A 23,525-nucleotide genomic window follows, 5' to 3' on the forward strand; every position below is an offset into this window, starting at 1 on the left:
GATCCATTCATTGTTAAAATCTTTTTCTTGCTATTGTATAGAAGCTTAAGTATAGAGGTATAACCCTGTATAAATCTTTTGTTTGCTAATTTCCATCTCTTTCTTAATGTATATTTAAACCATCTCAGCTTCCGTTGCTTAGTTAGATCATGTTTGATTATGACAGACTATGATGCAACTTTTAATGAAAAGTCAAACCCTAACTACAAACCGGCTGGCCATCTTTAACCACCGATGAATTCTTTAATAGAGTTGTTGCCATGAATGAGACTAAGAAAATGGTCTGAGAAAATGCCTCCCACCTTCCACCGGCCATTACTAGTTGAAATACAACAATCCACATCCTTCATGACATTATATATATATATATATATATATATATATATATATATATATATATATATATATGTACTCGTCGTCTTCAATCTCAGAAATTTTTAATCAGAAAGCTACTTCGTCATTTATCAATTTTGAGGAAGAAACACTACAAAATGGTGCGCCCCGTCTCGGCGTGCACCATTGAACACCCAGAATCCATCGCGCTATCTGTTGGGTTGTTCATCTCGGTCGTGGCTCTAGTAGCGCTGTGTGCAAAACACGCGCGCCGGATCCCGAAAGTCCAAGAGAAAGAACCGGACACGCCCAGAGCCGTGAGGAAATCACCTTTGGCATCGCCGCAGCATGTCCTAGGGGCTATCGGCAACAAGGCTAATCCTTTTGCTATCACCAAGAAAGGCGATGCCGAATATGAGATCGGTGGAGATCATGATAAGGGCACTGAAGGATTCGGAGAGGGGGGTTTATGGCAAAAGTCAATTCTGATGGGAGATAAATGCCGGCCACCAGAGTTTTCGGGCGCGATATATTACGATAGCTACGGTAATCAGCTGCCAGAGCTGCCCAAGTCGCCGAGGGCAGCCAGTCCTTTGCCGAGTTTTTTGGTTTCTGTCGTGAAAGAATAAATTTGCGTCTTCTGGTACATACATATAATTAATGTTGTGTAGATTATACAAACTTGAAAGAGAGAGGCAAATGACTTTACTGTAATGTTTTTCTTTGCAACCTCTTTGCTTGCTGTGAGTCTTGCAAGCTGATCATATGATGCTTCCATTTACTCTTCATACACTCTTTATCCTCATTGATCACAAAAAGTACTCACCGAATAGTGATTCCAGAGCTTAAGACATTTCTATGAACTACTTCCACACCGTCAACTCAAAATCTTCCATTGAGATCTCTTTGATGAAGACATGGCGTACTCAAATTTCTTATGCAGATCACCCCCTCAATGCAAGCGAGCCCTGCAGCAAGGCTCAGTGTCTAGAAAGTCAAGAAAGAGAACATTTTAATCTGCATTTTCTTCTTCCATGAGATTAATTATTCAGGTCTTATAGCCTTTCTACCTTGCATGACAGTTGAATTTATTCAAGAGGAAAAAACACCAAATATAGACCTTTAAATAAATCCATGCGACAAAATTAGCGTAAATACATTCTCTTTCTGGATTTTATTCTGAATAGGAACCCTGGAAGTAATACACCAATCATTTATGTGGCTAAGCAGTAAAATATACATAATTGAATTGGAGATCAAGAAACAAGATACGAAAAAGAGGAAATGATATACTCATGCTTCCAGCTTAGTTTCTTCTTCCGTCTGTGAATGGACCCGGTTTCTTAAGTCTTCAAAAGCCTTCATGCTTTCAGCATCAAAACCTCCGGCAAACTGCAAGTGGCCACAACTCGGTCATCATTCAAAATGTCCATTTAAAAGGTGTTATCTGAATTCTAGCATCAAGGCATGGAAGTGCTCCAGTTAAAGTTTTAGAAGATTCACATATAACGGAGAGAGAGCAGAAGCATTACAGAGTGCTCAAATCTTAAATTCTAGGAGGAACTGATTTCTCACATTGACTGTTCTAAATTTTACCAATTTAGAAATTGACCAATTGAGACGACAATCAAGGAACAATGCACTGTCCTTCAGAATTGTATAAGACTTGGTAGCAAAGAAGATGTACCTGATGCACACGGAAAGCGAATCGCACTCCTTGCAGAAGCAAAAACTCTCTGTTTGGTTCCTTATCAGAACCACCCAATGCGTCAAGTTCAGATGCCACACGTTTCATATACTTCCTTGCCAATTGCACAGATGAGAGTTTGATCTGCAAATATGGAAAATCATCAGACAAGAAGCTTAACAAAACATATACCATGAGATAGTATTTAAAGTTTTGTTAAAAGCGAATTTTTCAGATGATGTATTCTTCCAGGACGAAAAGGCTTCCAGGTTTTGTTGGACTATGATAAAGCTGGTTTCAGCTATACTAGTAGCTTTATACTGTTACAACCTTAGGACAGATCATTTACTAAGTATCAAATGTCGATCTAGGAAATAGTTCTTATTTTTCTGTCAACAAACAGAACTAATTAAATGAAACAAAAAAGAAATCAAACATCTCAGATTCTCTTTAAGAATATTGAAGGATAAACTCAGGCTTGAAGATACCTTGCCAACTACCCCTGAATCCAACAACCAATCGACTGGGATTCCAAACTCCCGGTATCGCGATATGGCCATGTCTCTTGTGCGTAAGAGGGCATACACACTGTGTTCCACTCTGCCAGAGACAGAGAAAAATGAATCACATGATGTCGTGAAAAAGAAAAAAACTTAATCAGTCTGCAATTCACTCTAGTGGAAAACTTAGGCAATTGCTATCATTGTATAGCCAATCACTTTGAAGCAAAGGAATAAACGGAAAGTTGTTTTGAAGCAAACGAATAACCAGTTTATTGTTTTGCTTCCAATGCCAAAATCTTATCCCGATAGCGAAAAAACTTGGGTGATTTCTTATTATATGAGTGCGCTAAAGAAGGTGCTTACTTTTCAAGCAATGAGTACATCTTCTTTAGTGCAGCCTCGCAAGGAAGTTTTGGGTCATCAGTGAAAGAAGAAACGCGCTTCTCCAGTTTAATCAGATCCTGGTATTCAAATGCTGCCTCTCTTAATGCATCTGCTTTCCCTTCAGGCCAGTCAAAGTGCTTCAGAACTGCCCTTTCATCGACCTTGTTAATGGCAGATAAACAAAAAGGATTAGATATTTCCGCCAGCTAAGAAGTATGATTAACTAAGTAAATTGCAGAAGTCAGCAAATAGTTCGGAGATTTTGGACGCATAATTACATGCTTGAAGCTGGAGGGATTTTAAATAAGCAGGACTGAAAATTTATTAAATTCCTCCATGTTGAATTTGCGATGCTTGGACAAGAGCAGAAGGAACTACAGTAACTCTTTGTAATCTCGATTTCGTTCTCTCTCCTTTTTCTTTGCAGAGATTAATTCAGCTTGTATAGAGGTATTAAGTACGAGACTAGAATTTCAGATCTAGGATTCATTAATAGGCTCAGAACAAATCCAGATGCCTGATCCAATTACAAGAGATGTCTAAGGGTCTTTTCTACAGAGAGGGCGACAAGCCAACTCAGCAAAACAAAATTAAATCTGTTTACCAAGAAGGAAAGTTCCTCATCCAGCCAGTTGACAAATGCCACAAGATCTTCAATCTTGGTAAAGGATGCTGCTCGGACTTCTGTTGCTAAAGACTGGACAAACTCACCCTGGGATTCTACATCTGCCTTTACCTGTCATAGGAAGATGAAATATCTCTATAAACTTAAAACAACAAAAGAAGCAAAGTTGCATGAGCAAATGATGAAAAACAACTCACAGCTAAAAGGAACGATGATCTATTCTCTATTTCCCCAATCATGTTGCTCCTAGCATCTGACACATTCGCTGTGGAAGAAATCAGAGATGAAGTATCCTTCTTTGCCTCACGTTTCATCAGCGTCTGATAAAACTCCACTAGTTCAGGAGCCCGATGAACCTTCTCACCGCTTCCTGTTCCTCTAGGAAGACTGCCCGGTGGAGGGGGTGGACGAGGTGGCCCACCCGGTGGTGGCGGAGGTGGTGGCGGCGGCGGAGGTGGTGGCAGCATGCCTGGCAAGGGTGGAGGCATAGGTGGGCCTGCAGATGTAACCGCACTCGAATTATTTGCAACACTAGGGGCAGCTCCTGATGTTTTAGGTGGTGGACGAGGTGTCCTCGGAGGCCTCTTCTCAATGTGTGCAAGCTTCATTCTACTCACTGTTTGAGGATCATCTGCCTTAGCATCAGCTGACCGGCCTCCTGAATCTTGTGAAACAACTACTTTCTCCTTTATCAGAGCAAGTTTTGGTGGCAGCGAGATATTTTTCTCCCTGTCTGTCCTGCTCGAGTCATAATTAATGTTGAAACTCCTAACACCAAACTTCTCAGCTCTTGCTTTGTCGGCCCTTTCCTTGATTTGCTTCTCCCTCTCCAATGCCAACTTATGGCGGTCTTTATAAGCAGGGTACTTTTCATCCACAACACCTTCTACAGATTTAGACATCAACTGGAATGAACTCACCACTGAATTCAACGAATCACCAGACGGTGTTTCACCCTTAAGCTGAGGGGTACTAGGCGTGTCTGGAGAATCAACAGATTCATGCTCCATCCTACCAAAAGTTGTAATGGCGTTATTGTCACTTGCATTCCTCACCATCAAGGCCTCCAGTGGGCCCCTCAGTCGTAGACTCGTGCTCTTTCTGCTAGGTGACCCACCTGAGAAGGATCTCGCAGGCGACGTAAAAGCACTTGAATCGTCTTTGCTTCTACCCCATTTTTTCAATTTCTGTAGTAAGCCAGGCTTCCTACTGAGACTGCTATATCTGCTGGTGGAACTATCTATAGAAGCATTGTCAAAGTCCTCACTTCCAGGAGAAGAAGGGTGTGAGAAGTTGCTTTCGACATCTGTATCTCCTTGTCCACGTTCTGATCCAGCATACTCTACCATCAGCTGTTTGGCCTTTTCTTGCGACTTGGGGCTTAGGCTCTTGCTAAGATCACGAGCTGAAACCTTTCCTGGTGGTGTCTGGTAGTTCCGGAGCTCATACCTCAAACATGCATTGACCCAACGGAGGTAGACTAACTCCTCAACTTCGCTGAACCTGTTCATCTGAAGTCCTTCCACCTGCTTTGACAGGTCTTCATTTATGTGTCTCAACTTGTTGACTTCCTCTCTCACGGATGCAACCCTTTCGGTCTGCACAAAGGAAGCATTATTGAACATGTCTACTCTAGTCCGGCACTTGCTAATCCAGTTAACACAAGTTTCTAAATGACGATAGCCCCTCAATCATAGTATCTGCTAGTGTAAAGGCATGCTCTCCAGTAAGTTAAGTAGCTACTAAGGCAGCCTTTTCTAATATCAGCAACAACCGATGCTTTAATGTATGCTTTAATGTATGTAGAACACTACTTCCGGAACCCTCCTATTCGAGTCATGTATCAGCATTTCTTAGGAATTCGGTCATCTATCAGCAGTCTTAGGAGACGAAATGATGATTTGCCAAAACTGAAATGAATTATATGAGGCCGTTCAGACACTAAGGGATCATTTTGTGGTTATTCACAAGGATCACTTGATACCGCAAGCTGTAAAGTTGCATGTTAAAGATCCTTGCGTTGCTTGGGGATGGGACAATATCTGCTCTTATATAGATAGATAAATGCAGCAAAACATCAAATTAAGAAGCAATAAATTGGACAAAGAATAAAGCAGAACTCTCACCTCGGTCATATTCGAAAGAGCTGCAATTCTAGCTTCCGCAGCATCCAGTTTTATAGTCAATTCTCTTTTCTCGTGCTGAAGTTCTCTGTTTTTCCTTTTCAGCTCCATGACTTCTACCTCCAACTCCTTCATTGCTTTGAGCTTCTTTTCTACTTTGGCTTCTTTTTTAACAGCTTCTTCCTCTTTGGCCTGAAGTCCAGACACTTGTTGTTTGAGCAACAGCAAATGGCCTCTTGTCTGGTTTGCCTGAAGTTGAATCTGATTCTGCAGTTCCTTAATCTTGTTCCTCGCTACCTCTAGGTCCTTCTTCACTGAAGCCCCACGAGCAATCTCGTCTTGCAGCTTCTTCCTCTCTGCCTGTAGCGAATTGATAGTGATTTTCAGCATGTCGATTTCAACAGTCTTAATTTTCAGCTGCCTTTGCAACTCGACGATGTCTGATTCTTGCTCCTTCAACCCATAATATTCAAGCAATTCACCTTCCAGCTTCATTTCCCTCTCCTCTAATTCCTTCACGAGCCTACGCATCCTCTCTAGTTCACTCGCATTGTTTGCCATTTCAATTTCGTAAACTCTGTCTCCGATCGCATCATCGAACTTATCATCAGGTAATGGAAATTCTATCTCCCCTGAGAGAAGATCTTCAAATTCAGGGAAAAAGTCCTCGGTTTCCATATCAGGTACATTGCTCGAAGCTGCGTTAATTACACTGCTGATCAGTTTCACTTCAACCTCCTCTTCCTCCTCTTTTTCCTGCAGCAAATTGGAAATAAACATAAATTTCTAAAAAAGCCATGTTTTTAGTCCCAGTTTTCTCAAGCTAACCAACAAAAGAAGACTGACAAATTCAAGCTCTATACACTTATATCAAAAGATGAAATAATCGCAAACTACACTTACTTCCTCCTCTTTGAGGCGATAAGTAGAATATGTAGAGTGCTCTTCATCTCTTCCCTCACTTCCCTGCCTTTCAAAGCTGGTGTCACCATTTTCTGAACAAGAGCATCATCAGCATAAGAGCAGAACAAGATTCCCCGAAAAGGCAGATACACAGAGTCATTACCATATAGGCACCAACATGATGAAACATATCGTATCTTCCCACTTCACAAAAGACACCAATTCAAGAAAAGTACAAAAACCACGGATAACTGGAAAACCAACACATCTTAAAAATGATTACATTACCTAGAAGCTTGACCTTGAGAGAAGAAGATGGTGGTTTCGAGCCTCTAACGTTTAGCTGCTTAACTGCATAAGCTGCAATTGAAGCAGCAACCAGAAAGCCTAACCTCAAAATCATGTACGTGAAATCTAGATGATAAAAATCTCAACTTTCCACTTCCCTGTAGACATAGCGCCAACACCCATCTCTGCTCAACCCCGTAACCGACACTTCAACCCATCGAATCCCCAAAAGAAAAGAAAACCAATGGAGCAACTGAGAAACCCAGAACCAAAAGACACAGAAGCAGTCCAACGAACTGTCAGAAGAGTTGGAGCAGCGAGAAGGAACAAAGGGCGTGTATCCAAGTACTAACGCAAGTTACGTTATCGTCTTATCGGGTCCTCCTCGAGAGACAGACGCTCGTTGCTTGAAGTTGAAAGGAGACGACGAATTGTCTGATAAGTAGAATTCCAACACAGCTTTCCCGCTAAGGGGTACAGCAGCCACCAATAACTAGTGGCCAGTTTTTCTCCATTTCTTTCTTGATTTTCTTCAACAAATCGTCCGAAGAAAAGAAAAGAAAAATAAAGGGGGGGGGGGGGGGGGGAGGGGTCGAGAATGTGACTAATTACTTCACATCTTCAGAGACTTTTATAATAAGCCAAGAAATAGGAATGAGAACGACTGCAGAAGCTGTTAAATCTTTATTATCCCCTTGTGTTTTTTTGCCACCCAAAGAAAAAAAGGAAAACAAGCCCGACACGTCCCGCCCGACATCTTCCTCGTCCCGGACGACCGTTTCTATCTGGCCGTTAGAAGAGGGGGGAGTTATGGCTCGTGCTTCATGACAGTTGCTGGGGTCTCCTCGTTAAAAGCCAGTCTTTTTCTTCCTCGAAGGTATCGAACGATCGGTTCGTCTGCAAAAACCGACTGGCGCGACGAACAGATGGATGAACTCAAGCCGTGGGAATGCAGCTTGAGGTGACCCACAGGAACTTGGGGGTCAGGAGCAAGATTAGGCAGACATGATCGAAGATGGGGGCGTTCAGCGGAGCGGGTCCCACCTCGAGAGCTGGACGTAAATGCTAATCGAGACAAAAATCGAATTGGGTTCCGGCAGTTTCGGAAGGTGCATGCAGGGGTGTGCATGGTCCGGGTGGGCGGTTCCCACCCTAGAATCGTGGACCTCCCGCTACAGGACCGGTTCCAAAAATTAAAATCGAGAACCGCCCGTCGGTTTCATAGACCCGCCCGAGAACCGGACCGCCGGTCCGATCCGGTTCTTGGGGGAGTCCATGGAACCGGTCTCAACAAGTTTTCCTAGATAAATAAAAAAAAAAATCTATGGACCAACATCGGATCAACAGAACAAAAGGAAAAGAACATAACTTTTCATATAATTCCTACACTATAATCGATTATATTAACCACATCATCCATAAATCAAGTGGGTACCCATTAATTATTGGGAAAAATGATCAAGGTATCCCAACTACACAGGAGCTTCAGACATGATAACAAATTTTCTTCTTTTTAAAAATTTTTTTTGGTCAGATTTTTTTAATTAAAAATTTAAAAAATAAAATATATTATTATTATATTACCTGTCCGGTTCGGGTGGACGGGTGGGCGGTTCCACACCGGGAACCGGCCCAAACAATACCGGTTCCCTTGGGAACCATCGGTTCCGGTCCGGTTCCTGGCGGTTCCGGACGATCCGGGCGAGTCTCGGTTCTTTTGCACACCCCTAGGTGCATGGAGTGATGATGTGGGGGGGGGGGGGGGGGGGGAAGATCCAAAAAAGCTAACGGGCCAAGAAAATGTAGCCAAGCCGCAAGCAACGCAAACCAAGCCTTTTTTTTGGGGGGGTGTGTGCGAGACCTCTTTTTGGCATCTCTGCGAAGCACGTCTCGGTTTTGGCTTTTTGGGTTTATCTGGCGATGAAATTGGTGGGGGCACTCCCTTTTGGAACCTTGCGGATGGGCAACGACGTCAACAGTCATGATCAAAAGCCGCTATTTTTATTTCTTTTCTGGTGCGTACCGGAGAAAGCATAGTTTACTGTAGAGAACTATGCTTTTCTCTTAAATTATCTATGCCGATGTCCCCGACTCATTTACTTGCATTCGGTTTTTTTTTTTTTTTTTTTACCGGACTTTACTTGCAATGAGATGACTCGAAAGATACGAGAAGATTAAAAAAAAAACCCGACCTACGTGGAAGCGAGATTTGTTCGTTACGAGCACTTTACCCACCAAAACTATCCTTCTTGTTGCGCGATCAAACCAAGCAGAAGCACCACCGAGCTTCGTGTTCACAAAATCGGGGACATCCGAGTGTTGTAACTCCTCGGCCCGAAAGAGGAAAAAAACACGGCTCTCATCCAATTTGAATCCCTTGGATCGGCTCGTTCACGTATCGAGAAACTCTGAGAGAAGGCACGAGCCTAAAGAAAAACGCAGTGACTCGGCCGCACGACTGACGTCGTCCTCGCAATTAGCCTAGGACATTAGTCATTCCCATCGGACCAGGCATAGGGACAGGCGGGATTCGGGTTTCGGACGGCGAAATGTCAGTGATTTTGGCCGAGGAATATGGGCGGCGCGGACCCGATCGAATTCGGGATCCTTTCCTCGTCCGTTTTCGAAGAACGCCGAAGACAAAAAAGACGGAGACGAAAGAAGTCCATTTCGGGCCATGAATGCCGTCGTCCCCCCACTGGGCCACAGCAGCAGAAGGCTAGCCGCCGAAGGATTCTATCCCTCCCGCCCTCCCTCCTTCCTCCTCCTCTTTCAGTGGCCTACATTTCATCGGGGCGAAAAGACAACGCATTCTTTTGTTGCTTTGCTTTTACAAGATAACGCGGTCCGACGCTATACAGGGATCTCCATCGCCGTCGATCCTAATCCAATTTATACTCGACCCTCTGTAGTCGCCCTCCGTTTGAGTTGCGATCACGACGTGCCGTGCACGCATTAACATCGACGATGTGATCGGGCATCTAAACTTGTTTGTTGTAACGTCCGAAGAAATAATACCCACGAAATGATCTGTTTGAGATACATGAGTGAGCTGTGTTAGAGAAACCCTACGTCGGATAATTGATGTGGTGTTGAGCAGTTAATATATCTTAGTTGGCCCATAACTCATAGACTTTAAGCTTTTTGAGTGAATGTGGGTCTAACTGGGTACGTTGACGGGCTCGGACTTGAGCTCCCTCTTGGCAATCTCCCCAAGTGAAGGTATTGGATTTTTACTGCGTGCTCCCAACAAAATCGACTCGGTCATATCGCGCCGTCGTCGTTGTCTCTAAACACGAGCCGTCGCGAAGCGGGTCCGCACGAGAGTTCCGCCTTTCCCGAAGGCCCAAACGTGGGTCCGCCAAAGTCCGAACCGAAGAACCGCGACTGCAACCCTAATCCGTCTCGGCTCGCTCGAAGTCTCTGGGCCGATTTCCTTTGTTTTTGGCCCATTAAATCGTCTCCCTGGGCCGACCGAGGTTACATAAAAATGGAGACTTTTTCTTAGGTCGTTCAGATCCTGGAGGCGCCATCTCCGTTGATGACGTTGACTTTTGATGGCAGGTCAATGGCCTCCTCTCGCGTGACGCATTGGCTTGCGATTGTTCCCACAGCGTGCATGGGTCAGGGTGTCTCCAACTCTCATGCAAAATAATAATAACAATAATAAACAAAATTCTAGCATGAAGAAAAGTCAGCGAACACATTCTGAATTTTGTAACTGTACCACGACTTACGATGATCAACGAAAGGATTTGATTGGATCTATTCGATAAGTTTTAAACCTTGATTACACCTTTTGAAGGTTTTAGGATTTTAATGAACTTTCGTGACAAATTATAAGACTTTCAATACATTTATTCTTTAATGTCCTTACCATTCCCTTATTTTTCCCTTAAGTTGACTACTCAAATCAATTGGAGATTATTTCAGTCCCAATATGTCACCCAATCTTGCAACTCCCTTTAGAAATTCGACTGCAGGGCGAGCTTCGCCTCGCCAGATCTGGGCGAGGGCGGAGCTCGCCCAGCCATGGCGAGCTCACCCAGCTCGGGCGAGCTCGCCCAGCGGCGGCGAGGGCCCAGCTCGCCTCGCCGGAGCTGGGCCCCCGCCGGCGAGCCTCCCCCCTGGCCGGACAGGCCAGGGGGAGAAGGAAAAGAAAAAAAAAAGAAAAAAGGAAAAAAAATTCGAAAATAATAAAAAAAAATATTAAAATATTGCCAAGTGGATGCCGGCCGGCGGCCATGTCAGCGTCGACCGGCCAAAAGGACTGAATTGGCTGGTTTGCAAAAGGTTTAGGACTGAATTGGCCCAAAAAAAAAAGGTTTAGGACTGAATTGGCACAACTGCAAAAGGTTTAGGACTTTTTTGGTAATTTTCCCGTTGATTTTATGTTTAATTCAGATTAAAGGGTTTTTTTTTTTAGCCTAGCATGCTTTTTTCAGGCCGGATTTAGGTGACCAACTGATAAGGGCACAATTAATTGATTAATCTTGTTATATTATTGTCAGAGACATATACATAACTTATGTTAAGATCCCACTAGTGGCACACTTGGACATCGACCTCATAAGCAAGCTTTGGATCATTAATTAATAGAAGGAAGATGTCAAATGAACAGCATATATTAATCATCACGAATCGATTAGGTGTGGTCATGTTAATTAGACCGTTTGTGCCGTGGTATAATTAGTTGTGCAGTCGTCAAAAAGCCGCTCGCCATAGCTTCTCAATTTTGTACCTTCCTCGTTTTTTTCTTCTTTCCTCTAATAAATTTTTTTTTTTTGGTAACCCAGGGAACCCCCGCACAGCCGACAGCCGGGAGGTAAACCCTGGGGGTGACACGTGCTAGCCACCACACACGTGCACCGGTTAAGTCACCCTACGGCGCTCGGGATTCGAACACTCAACCTTTTGCGAGAGAAACAGTGCCCTTTCCAGCAGCGCCACCCAGGCGGGTGCTCCTCCTCTAATAATTTGTCAATGTATAAGGTCAAGAAATGGGTCATTTGACAAATCTTGATACCAAATGCCGCGACGAATGTGGCAATCAATGTCAATCGGCCAGAAAGAAAGGGAAGATACCATTTGGGAATTTGCTGTGGAAGGGTTGGGTGAGATGGCTTAGTGTTAAGTGCATGGGGACAACATTAGGGTTTGGCGCTTTTGGAGGAGACCCGACGTATTCATTTGTGAAAATAATAAGGAAAATGTTTGCATAACCGTATCACGTCACAATGTTATGACCACAAAAGACAAGATCGATTTTCCGTTTAACGCTAAAGTTCTCGAGACTTCTTAGATCTCCCACTTCTTGGAACCAAGCTTTTAGCCATTTTAAGGCTGGATCAAATGCTTTTCTATGTCGTCAAAGCACAAATCACCTTGTTCCTGAGGATACGGTCACATTGGAATCTCAACCTTGCACCAGAACGAATGATGTGAACGTGTTCAAACAAAGAGAGGGCCTTGGGGACTCAATCCTTTTGGAACGACACGCATTCTCTTGGAACGTGGGGCCGTCCGTTCTGAATTTTCACAGTGAAGCGGACGAACTACGACTCGAGAAATTGGTTGGAAAAATCTCCAAAGTTTGTCTCGGATGCGTCGTGGATACATGTTCTCCCCTTTTGGTTTTTATCGAATGCATATTTTAAGTGGAACGCCCTTGGATCAAAGTATAATCGTGTTTATCACTTCAATTATTATGCGGGTTGATTCACGCCTCGTCTGGAGAATCCTAGGTTCAATAAGGTTATCATTCTCATCGGCCTTTGGCTAATAGTACTAGTCTTTTTGGGAGTTCAAAGAAACAGCTTCATCGGCTCACAGGAGCCACGTCTTGGGTGAAAATATTCCTCCTTGAGCAGATATCTCTTAATCTCAAAAGCTCACATAAGATAAACACAGACGTGTACTCTTAACACCATCTGTCGAAGTGATCTCATAATTATTGCCATTGGCGAGAGATGAAGAAGAATATGCAATTTCTTTCACGACCGTAGAATTAAAGCAGACTCTTCACAAGCATCGGCGGATACTTAATTGGATTCATATTCACTCTAAAGTTTAAACATTTAGTTGTGAACTCATAGAGAAACGGTATGACCGCACTATGTTGACATATAAGTTAACACCTGCTTGAGCTTCCTCTTAGATCTACTCGTTATGAAGATATCGAGCTTCTGCTATCATTCTTCAACAATGTCTCTCTTAACTTTTCCCTGGATCTATTTCTTTCGTCTCGTAATTTCAAACTCCTAAATGCAATAACTATAGCTATTGTGATTCAATTGATATTTAGTCTGATTTATACTCATATGTAAAGAAACCTAACCTCTTGCTAATCAGTCAAATGTAATATATACTAGCATTAGACTTCTCACATATTTGACTAGAGAAAAAAATGAAATGCTGCAAAACCCCAAACGCGAAGCCTTGTGTTGTTCATATTAGCTAACACCATCCGCATAGCTAATTTTGTATTAGAAAATAAATTTATTTCCATGGTCTAGAATGGATATCATCATATTGGTTTAGTTAACAAATTCCCGTTCAGGAACCAAATAAACATTAGACTTTTCAAGACATTAATATTTCTGATAATATGTGTAATTAGTATACATCTCATTAGATGTGCTCAATAAATGTTCTTAAGGCACTGAAATCAGAACATTAGTGATGACTATCTCTGAACTAGCTAGCACAACTTGATAAAAAAAGAAAGGTAAATGTTAAAGAGTGCCTCTTGAGCACTTACTAAATTCACTATTCGAAGTAAGTGACTTCGTTAACATGAACAATTCTTTTTTTCATTTTCAAAGTGTCTCAAAATCGGTATTTTAAACATTGGGTTAATACCACGAGAAAAATCTTAAATTGGTACATCTGTGATAAATTTACCCCAAACTAATTTTTTGACCACCAAAAACCCCAAACTGGTACGCTTATGACAAATTTACCCCAAACTAATTTTTGACCATAAAAAACTCTAAACCGGTACACTTATGACAAATTTATCCTATGTTAAATTGGATTAATACAAAAAAAAATCACAAATTATTACACTTGTGACAAATGGAGGGTAAAACTCAAAACTGGTATATCTGTCAGCTGCCACGTGTCATTTAACTCAATAATTTGACAATAAAATTTAACGGAGGGTAAATTTGTCACAAATGTACCAGTTTGAGGTTTTTAGTGGTCAAAAAATTAGTTTCGGGTAAATTTATCACATGTGTACCGATTTGGAGTTTTCCGTAGTATTAACCCTTTAACAATTAGTTAGCTTGAGTAATTCCCTCATGGCACTTGTAATAATCTCGAAATTAGGCAATTATTATTTGTTAGATAAGAAACGAGGGTAGACGAGGCTCAAAGACGCCGACACTTGGCTCATTTAGCTTGAGGCTCAGCTTGGAACAAAAGCCGATCGGGGCGACTAAACCCCAAACAATTACAGCTCTCTCGCAAGACGACACCCCCAAGAATCTCCAACATGCCGTGCCATTAATTCTCTTGATTCCAGATCATCTCGATCGTCATTAACAACACCCGCCGAATAATTAATCAAAAATTTGTAGTTTAATTGCTCCGAAAACCAATCACCCCAAACTAGCCTAATATAAATACGTCGCCACCCCAGTATCAAACTCCGTGAAAACACAACCCGGAGAAGGAGTTCAACCCTCAAGAGAAATTGATTTTGAGTGCAATACCATACCAAAATTCTTGCGACAATGGAATCCTCCACCGGCAAGGACTTCAAGATCGGAGAGTGCCAAGGCCAGAAGGTGGTCGACGGCGAGGTGATGCCACTCGTCCTGCTCCCTTCGGAGCCCGCCAAAAGCGACGCCGAGTCCCTCGTCGCGGCCTTGAAGAAGAACGGGGAGTGGTTCGACCAGATGATCATCAAGAACAGTGCCGTCTTGCTCCGTGGCTTTGACGTGAAGAGCGCCGAGGACTTCAACGAGATCGTCGAGGCCTGCGGGTGGGAGGACATCCGCTACATCGGCCCTGCGCCGAGGACTCACATCTACAAGCGGATTTGGACGGCGAACGAGGGTCCGCTGTCGGAGTTCATATACTATCACCATGAGATGGTTCTGGTGAGTGACTGAGTCAAAACACGCATAGCAGTGAAAACATCTTTCATCGCGTGCTCCCTTAACGTGATATCACTTGGGAGTTTATCAGTTCATGCGTCTTTTCGTTTCTTGACACAGATTTCACTTTTATATGCTCCGCCAAACTCTTTAAATCTTGAAGTTTCAAGATAGATATTTAGTTTGATTCGTTGCATCACGAAAGTTGGATTCGTCGCATCACCAACTATAGTTGATTTGGTTTATATCTTAAAAGAAATCTGAGGGCCAATCGAAATGAGTTCTTTTCGTGGTTGAGTAATCTAACGGAGTGAATGGAATGCATCAGGAGTTACTTTTCTTACATGTTTATTCATTCCGTCACCGCAATGAATTTAAATGAGAAAATTACTCCCCAATATGCAATTGCATCCACAATGATCAATAGAAGCATGTCCTTTTTCTTGTCTATTTTCTCCTTGTCTGCTTCTCGCATATTCGTTAGAGAACAAATTGGATAATATTCAGTTCAATCAAACACTAATTAAAAACTACTTGCAGCAATCGTGCCTTACAATTCAAGTTCATATTTTTTAAAATTGAATCTGACTAGTTCTCAATGGATTTAGAAAGCGCGCTATCTCTTTCTGTAGAGAGTAGACTTCAGCTTGCTGAGTAGGGCAAAAGTTGTTTTCAATCGAGTCCCTCTCCTGTTGAGTGGTGACCAATCTAAATTGGATCTAATTATAAGACGAACATCAACTACTGTGGATGCAACAGTTCAAGGAAAACCCCAAGAAGGTGATATTGTATTGCGAGGTGCCGCCGCCGGAGGGCGGGGAGACGCCGTTTGTGCCGAGCTTCCAGGTGACCAAGCGGATGCTGGAGGAGTTCCCGGAGGAGGTAGAGGAAATGGAGAAGAAGGGGCTGATGTACACCTTCACTGCCCCGAGCGCGAATAACACTTCCTCCATGAGGGGCCGCGGCTGGCAGGATGCTTTCGGCACCCCCGACCCGGTCGAAGCCGAGAGAAGGTATACTCGTATATGCGGTTCATGATTATTTCCATATTCTATTCATCATCACGACAAGAATAAATTTTCGCAGACTGTAGCTCAATTCCGGGTATGCAATTGAAGCGGAAAAAAATTAACATTCATTTCATAGAGGATTTTGATAGTCTATACATAATCTGCATAAAGTTTAAACTTTATGTGACCATTTGAATCCAAAGTTTTTACTCTTCTTTCTAAAATGAACTTCATAACAATTTTTCTTATGTATTCAGGAAAGCCCGTGTGAATCAAATTTTACACAAATTGTGTCTATAATACAAACCCTTGTTGGCAAATATGAGTTTGGCTTGCACTATGTAATGTATGAGGCTCGCGTGTGGAAAATCTTTTTTTTTTCCCGAAAAATGTATAAATTGAAAATGATGCCATTCATATTTCGATTAGGACCCCTCTTAAGATACTTTGGATTAAAAACACGATCTACAGATAATTTGGCTAATGCAGCACAACGAAAACGCCAGTATTCATCTAATTTTGATTTTGCTCTGTACAAAGATTTCGCGATGGAAAATTCGATTTCATTCGATTGTAAGTAATTTTTTCTAGGGTTAACGCCATGGGAATGGACGTGGAATGGCTGCCCGACGGTGGACTGAAGACGATAATCTGCCCGCGATCCCTCACGAGGGTGTTCGAGGGGCGGAAAGGGAGGAGGATGTGGTACAACACAGTGGTGGGGATGCACGGGAAGGAGATCAGCTCGGCCACCATGGCCGATGGGACGGAGATCCCAGACCATGTGGTGAAGCGATGCGGCGAGATCATCGAGGACGAGAGCATCCAGTTCAAGTGGGAGAAGGGCGACGTCCTCTTCTTTGACAACATGGCCTTGCTTCATGGACGCAGGCCGTCGCTCCCACCAAGGAAAGTGTTGGTGGCTACTTGCAAGTGATTTGGTCCCGAGTCGTGTTTTCGAAAGCTTTGAAACAGATTATATGGAGCCAGGAAGAAGTGGAATGAACTAAGGCAAAGTCTGAATAAATGTTGATTTAGTTATAAACGTTATACCATGTGTAATAATGGCAGCAAGCCGCCGCCACCGTGTCAGCGAGTTCCCACGTCGTCGCTCCTCCTCCGCGACTCAGCAGGGGAGGTCGCGACCTCGGGCAACCTCAAATCCAAGGTCGAGGACTGCCGATATGGGGTCTTCTTACTAATAAGTAAAATTTTTACTTTATGAAATATCCATTGCTGTTCACTTCCTTCTCTGCGGTGTTTATGATTGAGTTTGATGTCCATATACAAATTCCTCACGTGGAATGAAAGAGGTCCGCGAGATACATATGTTCGATCGTGTAGAAACATGGGAATGACCATGCTCGCTACTTATCTGCAAATAGTAGCAAAGGGAACAATGTATACCTCATTGCGCCTCGTCCATGTCCTAATCTACTATGCCATACAACAATCGCAATGACATCAGCAAGTCTGAGAATATCCTCCAAATTTGCATTCTTCTCCAATCCATGAACTCTTTGCGCACCATCTCAATCGACATACAGCCCTAGCCTCCAATGTCACGCCTTGGTTGTCGCCGCATCATGTTTGTCCATGCCAGGCAACCTGAGACTCTGGTGCAAGACAGCATCGATCGAGATCGGATTCTTAAGAGAGCCGATCAGAACAGTTTGAGATCGTTCGTTCTCTTGAATCCTTTGTCCAGAAGGCGCAATCTAAAATAGCAAGGAACCGCCATTTTTTCATGGCAGAATGCTCTCAAATGTTTTGCTTCCATGTTGTTTAAGAGAAATCAGAAACGACGTCATGTTCATGTGTTTGGGGGCACCGTTAGTGTCTCGCAAGCCATGTAGGAGAGAATAATAATAATAGCTGCCTTGGATTTTTCCTTCACATGACACCGGCGGACAATGTTTGCAAGTTTTGAGACATAATTTTATGAAAGGAAAGTTTCACGACTCAATCATACTTTTAAGGGTAATAGAAATATTGAGGCTTCCGATTCACTCCATTCATATATTTTATTAAAATGTAAAAATAAGAATAAAAGCACTATCTCGGCTACGTTATGCCACGTCTAAATTCTAGATGAATGTTGATTAAGTAAGCCTAGATGAACTTATATGGCACCTTGTGAATGAAGAACCATTCTATTGCCTTTTATCAGTATTGTTTTCGCTACATATACAACTACTATGCCTTCGCCGCCGTCCATCATTACATAATACTAAAATGGTGTTAACAGTGAAATGTACGTGTGTATTGTGTTAGAGAAGTCCCATATCGCAAAATTAGGATAGTATAGAGCAGTTAATATATCTTAATTAGCCCATAACTCATTAGCAAAAGCTTTTGAATAAAGGTCAATTGGATATTTTGCTAGGCTCAACACATTGGACTCTCTCTTGGCGATCTCCTGGGCGAAGGTATCGAAATTTTTTCTGCGCGCTCCCAACATTCGCCAGTTTTAGGTCTTCATGGGATGTTTGTTTGTGGATGTTTCTGGCCTTCACTGCCTCTATTGTTTCTCTTAAAATGGCCCAAATTTGCATTAGCCCACTGGGTCTTAGAATCCAAATACTCTACTAACCCTAAAACGGTCTGACCAATTCAAGTCATTGCGCGCAAATTAAAGTTTATTGTCTTCATTCTTTTCCTTTTATACTGATTTTCTCAATAAGGCCCATTTTGCAATAGCTCAGCGGGTCTGGAATTCGTACACTCTTATATCTGTGGAAGTAGAAAAATCCAATTCATTGAGTTAATCTATGTTGCTTTTTCAATTTTTTGTGAAGGGTAAACCTCTCAAAACCAGCTTTGGATTTATCATACACACTATAAATTATCTTTTCAGTTACACTAAAGTTTATTTTTCTAATGTCAAATGCATATAATTATCGTAAATATTCTATACATAATATTATCAAGGGATAAGTACACTAGAAGTCCTAAAACTTCTCGTCAAAGTGCAATTGAGTTCTAAAACTTTCAAAAAGTGTAATTAAGTCCTAAAACTTGTCACAAAGTGCAATTGAATCCTAAAATTTCGAGTAAAAAAAATTATCAAATTGGTCTAAATAAGTCATTCCGTTGATTGCACTTTTTGAAAATTTTAGGAATCGATTGCACTTTGATGACAAGTTTTAGGACTTGATTGCATTTTTTTTTTATAGTTTTAGGATTCAATTGCACTTTTATGACAAGTTCTAGGACTTCTAATATAATTATCTCTACTATCAAAGTCCAAGTTCAAAGAAGTCACAATTAAAACTTAACTACTCATTCTTCAACACAGTAAAAAAGTCATCATCTAAATCCTACTTCAAAGCCCTCTCTCCTTTCTAATCGCTTTCCAGAAGACCCCGATGCATTAGCTTTCAAAGTTTGGATTCAAAAGGATTAAAAAAAATGCGAGTTGATCTGCTTGTGCTAAAGAGATGAAGGTTACGTTTAAAAGGAACCTTTATCAGAATACTTTGATGAATGAAACTTAGTCAACTTTGTGCTTCTCCAAATAATATAATCAGCTCCGACCAAAAATAATAGTAAATATAATCAGCCCCAAAAAGAGCTTTTGCCGTCAAAATTGTAATTAGGACGAAAAAGGGAAGAAGAAATGATTGAAGAATGGCAAAAGACGATGGACTAGCAAGGCTGCAACGACTTGATGAATCATATGAAATTTGACCCTAAAAAGGTACTAATGGCGAGATAAAAGTGATAGATTCGTGTATCTCGATACAAACCTCTTAAGGTGACAACTGTGACAAAAAATCTTAGGTAAATTAACACCTGAGGAATGCACCTTTGAAACCCAACGTAAAATACTTCAGAATTGACATAACTAGTTAGAACATTAGGGAATTTCTCATGTAAGAACTAGATATCACATGATCAAATTTCACCAATTGCGTAGAAATTACTCTGAATTAAGAACTACCGCACCGATCAAAGCCATGGACTCAATCGATTACGGGTACCGTAAGATATTCTATGGATTTTCAGGTCCTCCACGTAAGGTGGGTAATTCACTAAATGCATGAAAAAGCCGTAGAATTATGTCCCAATGATTTTGAATAGGGGCGGCCCTTCACTTTCCCTTTCTCCATTTTCTTCCTCGTAATCATACAAACATCTTCTTTTTTCCACAGCACATATAAAATTCGGTAAGTCGCGCAAGAATGTCGCGAGGAACGCGTGTTTTTTCTTTCTTCAAAGTCGTGAGAAACGTGGTTAAGAAACTTTATTAAATTACATCAGTAGTAGACTTTGGGCTAGCTTTGTTGGTGTGCATAAGATAAGCGTAAATGGTTGAATAACTTGGCGAAAAAAGGGTCAAACTTTTCCGTCATTCAAACGTTGAAGAAAGGGATCCTATCGCAAGCAATAACATTATCTAGAATGAGTCCGTTGGAGGGTTCCTTGACTGAAGTATATCCCTATACAATGTCGATGAGCTTTATGTCTCGGATGAATGCATCGGGCTTCTTTCGAGTGTGAATACAGCTAAAAAAAATTAGAACTATTAGATTACGAAAGGAAGCAACTAGTAGGCCTCTTAAACCTCATGCTTGACTGGCTTAATGAAGTAGATTCATGTTTGTTTTCAACTGTCTTGTGAAATTGATTTTTCTATGGTTGTGTAAAAACTTATAAAGGCTGAGCTAGTTTAATGCTTATGTGGAAATTTCGCAACAAGTCGAAATTTCGACGTGAGAGCTTTAACTCTTCATTTTTACTATTCCGTTTAAAAGAATGGATTTTTTTTCCATTTGGGTATATTTCTGAAAGAGTTGATAAGTCTAAAATATCGTTGGTAAAGAGATTATTGGTAATAGGTAACTGATAACTTATCTGTGCCATCACTTTTATGAAGTTTTTTTACATTTTGGAAATTATCGAGTTTTCTTTTTTTTTACCGATTTTTATGTCTTTCTTACAAAAAGTAAAAACTTGAAATATATCAACTCCCATGTGAATTTACTAATCTTATTTTAGCGACTTATCAATTTTTCCAATAAAATCATCAAGAAGTTTTATATTACCAATTCTCAATTGAGTTAATTATCGATGTTTATTTTATTTTTTATTAATTTATCACATTTGGTTTTTCATTTGCTAACTTTTATTTGTCTTTCAAACAAAACGCCATAAATTTATTGACTCTTATATGAATTTACCAACATTGCTTGTGTGAGTTACCATCATTTCACCCAATAGATTACCGACTGGTTTTTATTTACCTCACTTTCTTTCGAGTTACTCACTAAAACTAATCTGCTTTTTTCATAAAAAAAAAAATAACAACAATAGTTGTATGAATTGCTAGTTTGGGACAAATTATTATTGGGAAAATTACCCAATTAGTCCTAAATCTATTATACGGATGCCAATTCAGTCACAAAATTTTTAATTTTGCCAATTTAGTTCTAAATATTTTCGGCAAAATTACGATGTAATCCTTTTTAAGTCAATTTTCGCCGAAAATTACTAACGTGACAATTCGGTCATCACCGACTGTCTTACATGTCACACCGCTACGTTAGCGATTTCTGACGAAAATTAACTGAAATGATTACAATGAAATTTCGCATAAATATTTAGGACTAAATTGATAAAATTAAAAAATTTACGACTAAATTGACATCTATATATAAAATTTAGGACTGATTGGAATGAGCGTATGAGTTACCTCTTGAACTTGCCGAGACCATTTTTAGAGTCCTAGGATGACACCTTACTAGGATGTCAGTGCCTTGTCGCGTTGTCAAACTTTAATGAGTCATTAATTTCGGAACCAAATATACATTTAGATTTGGTCCCCATGCAACTAAATCATGTCCAAAATTCACTTGTCTACTCTGAATTTCAACCATCCACATCCCCATATCTCTGACCCATTAAAACGTATCCCCACGTTATTTCTCTAGTAGACCTATTAAAATGGATCATAAACTCATTTCTTAATCCGTATATTAATAAATGAGTCATAAATAAGTTAATTATATTTGGTAAATGGGTCATAAATGGATAGAAATCTAATATTAGTATTAAATGGGTCATAAATGGGTCGTAAATGGGTTATAAAAGAGTTTACAACTGATTTAAACTCAACTCATCTCTCTCGCCCTTACTCAACCTTACGCTCACTCACTTCGCACTCTCATCTCAGTTTGGTATGAATTTTCCTAGATTTAATTAAATATGGAAGTGTTTTAGCAATATGGGTCTGATCGGGTATAGGTTGGGTATGGGTCGGGTCGGGTATGGGTCAAGAAAATTGCATTACGCATAAATGGATCATAAATGGGTTAATGGGTCAATTTGGGTCGGATCATTTATGACCCGACCCAAATCCGACCCGATTCACTCATTTAACAGGTCTATTTCTCAGTAATCGCCAGCAATGTTTTTGTCTGCAACACCAACAATGAAGAAGGTTGGACGACTAAAACCTGATCAAAGCTCCCCAATTGCAGAAAACCATTCATTGCTGATCAAAATCCAAGTGCCATGAATCGGGTTCTGATCCACCTTCCATTTGTTAACATTATTCTTTTCATTAATTTTAGTAGGTAATTGTACGGGTATTACATGAATAGATTAATCGAATGCGATAGGCAGAAGAATGGCCGAAAATTATCACAAGTTATTTTTTTGTCGGAAAATTATCACAAGTTCATTAGTCATTACGTGCGCAATTAGATGGTGATTGCGATTCGGGTTATCTTGAAGAACTGCCATGTTCCCCACCGTCTAGATGTGACGGCCCAAGCCAAGCGGCAGAGCGCGGGGAGGAGGGATGGCGATGCGTCCGCACCTCAGTCCTCGGACGTGCGCAGGGAAGGGGGGAGCCTCTCTTGTCCCACATCGCCTAAGGGGAGTCCTGGACAAGCTTATAAGGTTCGGGGTTCTATATCTATGTAACGCGTTTCACACAAGATTCCGCTATGCTGAGAACAAAGCCTTGAGGTAGGCCCGTAGTTGGGATGGCGATGCGTTCGCGCCAGTGCGGGAGGCCCAAAGAGGATAGTATTGGGCTAGGATGAAGGATGGTAGTGTGGCTGCGCCTCTTCCCCAGAAAACGTGTTTTAAAGCCGTGAGGGTCAGTGGGCCAAAAGCGGACAATATTACACAGTATAGACCCAGGATGTTACAGGTGGTATCAGAGCCGACTCCCGACCGCGTGTGGGCCCACAGCGAGGGCGCTGTGCCCGTAAGAGGTGGAGAGTGTGACGGCCCAAGCCAAGCGGTGGAGCGCGGGGAGGAGGGATGGCGGTGCGTCCGCGCCTCAGTCCTCGGACGTGCGTAGGGAAGGTGGGAGCCTCTCTTGTCCCACATTGCCTAGGGGGGAGTCCTGGACAGGCTTATAAGGTTCGAGATTCTATATCTATGTAACGCGTTTCACACAAGTTTCCGCTGTGCTGAGAACAAAGCCTTGAGGGCGGCCCGTAGCTGGGATGGCGATGCGTTCGCGCCAGTGCGGGAGGCCCAAAGAGGACAATATTAGGCTGGGATGAGGGATGGCAGTGTGGCTGCGTGTCTTCCCCAGACAACGTGT

General features: G+C 41.7%; 3 protein-coding genes across 4 annotated transcripts; 2 read left to right on the top strand and 1 right to left on the bottom strand.

Annotated features, from left to right (window-relative positions):
- Positions 1-405: 405 nt before the first annotated feature.
- On the top strand, positions 406-1,062 carry LOC115689792 (uncharacterized). The gene has a single exon (XM_030615945.2). It carries the CDS (start codon positions 492-494, stop codon positions 960-962), a length of 471 nt encoding a protein of 156 aa, XP_030471805.1. The 5' UTR covers positions 406-491; the 3' UTR covers positions 963-1,062.
- LOC115689791 (protein CHUP1, chloroplastic) lies at positions 952-7,345 on the bottom strand. 2 transcript variants are annotated; one of them, XM_056309376.1, is made up of 10 exons: positions 6,847-7,345; positions 6,559-6,650; positions 5,659-6,411; positions 3,730-5,130; positions 3,512-3,643; positions 2,887-3,068; positions 2,509-2,620; positions 2,021-2,164; positions 1,627-1,725; positions 952-1,320 (listed from the first exon to the last, which is right to left on the bottom strand). In XM_056309376.1, the coding sequence occupies exons 1-9, from the start codon at positions 6,959-6,961 to the stop codon at positions 1,627-1,629; spliced, it is 3,030 nt and encodes a 1,009-aa protein (XP_056165351.1). In that variant the 5' UTR covers positions 6,962-7,345; the 3' UTR covers positions 952-1,320. The 2 variants fall into 2 exon arrangements, with proteins under 2 accessions (XP_056165351.1, XP_056165350.1); XM_056309375.1 differs by lacking the exon at positions 952-1,320 and adding an exon at positions 1,479-1,525.
- A 7,185-nt stretch (positions 7,346-14,530) lies between these two features.
- LOC115689830 (clavaminate synthase-like protein At3g21360) lies at positions 14,531-17,106 on the top strand. The gene is made up of 3 exons (XM_030615993.2): positions 14,531-14,954; positions 15,711-15,964; positions 16,553-17,106. The coding sequence occupies exons 1-3, from the start codon at positions 14,586-14,588 to the stop codon at positions 16,896-16,898; spliced, it is 969 nt and encodes a 322-aa protein (XP_030471853.1). The 5' UTR covers positions 14,531-14,585; the 3' UTR covers positions 16,899-17,106.
- Positions 17,107-23,525: the final 6,419 nt, after the last annotated feature.

Source organism: Syzygium oleosum, unplaced genomic scaffold (assembly GCF_021117445.2).
Source record: "Syzygium oleosum isolate NSW1041296 unplaced genomic scaffold, Sole_v2.1 Sole_v2.03, whole genome shotgun sequence".
NCBI lineage: Eukaryota > Viridiplantae > Streptophyta > Magnoliopsida > Myrtales > Myrtaceae > Syzygium > Syzygium oleosum.

Excerpts from the sequence above, each read along its gene's own strand:
- LOC115689830 (XM_030615993.2), top strand. The coding sequence starts at position 14,586 with ATGGAATCCTCCACCGGCAAGGACTTCAAGATCGGAGAGTGCCAAGGC. Across the intron at positions 14,955-15,710 it reads ATCACCATGAGATGGTTCTG|TTCAAGGAAAACCCCAAGAA; the intron begins GTGAGTGACTGA and ends TGGATGCAACAG. Across the intron at positions 15,965-16,552 it reads CCGGTCGAAGCCGAGAGAAG|GGTTAACGCCATGGGAATGG; the intron begins GTATACTCGTAT and ends AATTTTTTCTAG.
- LOC115689791 (XM_056309376.1), bottom strand. The coding sequence starts at position 6,961 with ATGATTTTGAGGTTAGGCTTTCTGGTTGCTGCTTCAATTGCAGCTTAT. Across the intron at positions 6,412-6,558 it reads ATCGCCTCAAAGAGGAGGAA|GAAAAAGAGGAGGAAGAGGA; the intron begins GTAAGTGTAGTT and ends AATTTGCTGCAG. Across the intron at positions 3,644-3,729 it reads GATCATCGTTCCTTTTAGCT|GTAAAGGCAGATGTAGAATC; the intron begins GTGAGTTGTTTT and ends TTCCTATGACAG.
- LOC115689792 (XM_030615945.2), top strand. The coding sequence starts at position 492 with ATGGTGCGCCCCGTCTCGGCGTGCACCATTGAACACCCAGAATCCATC.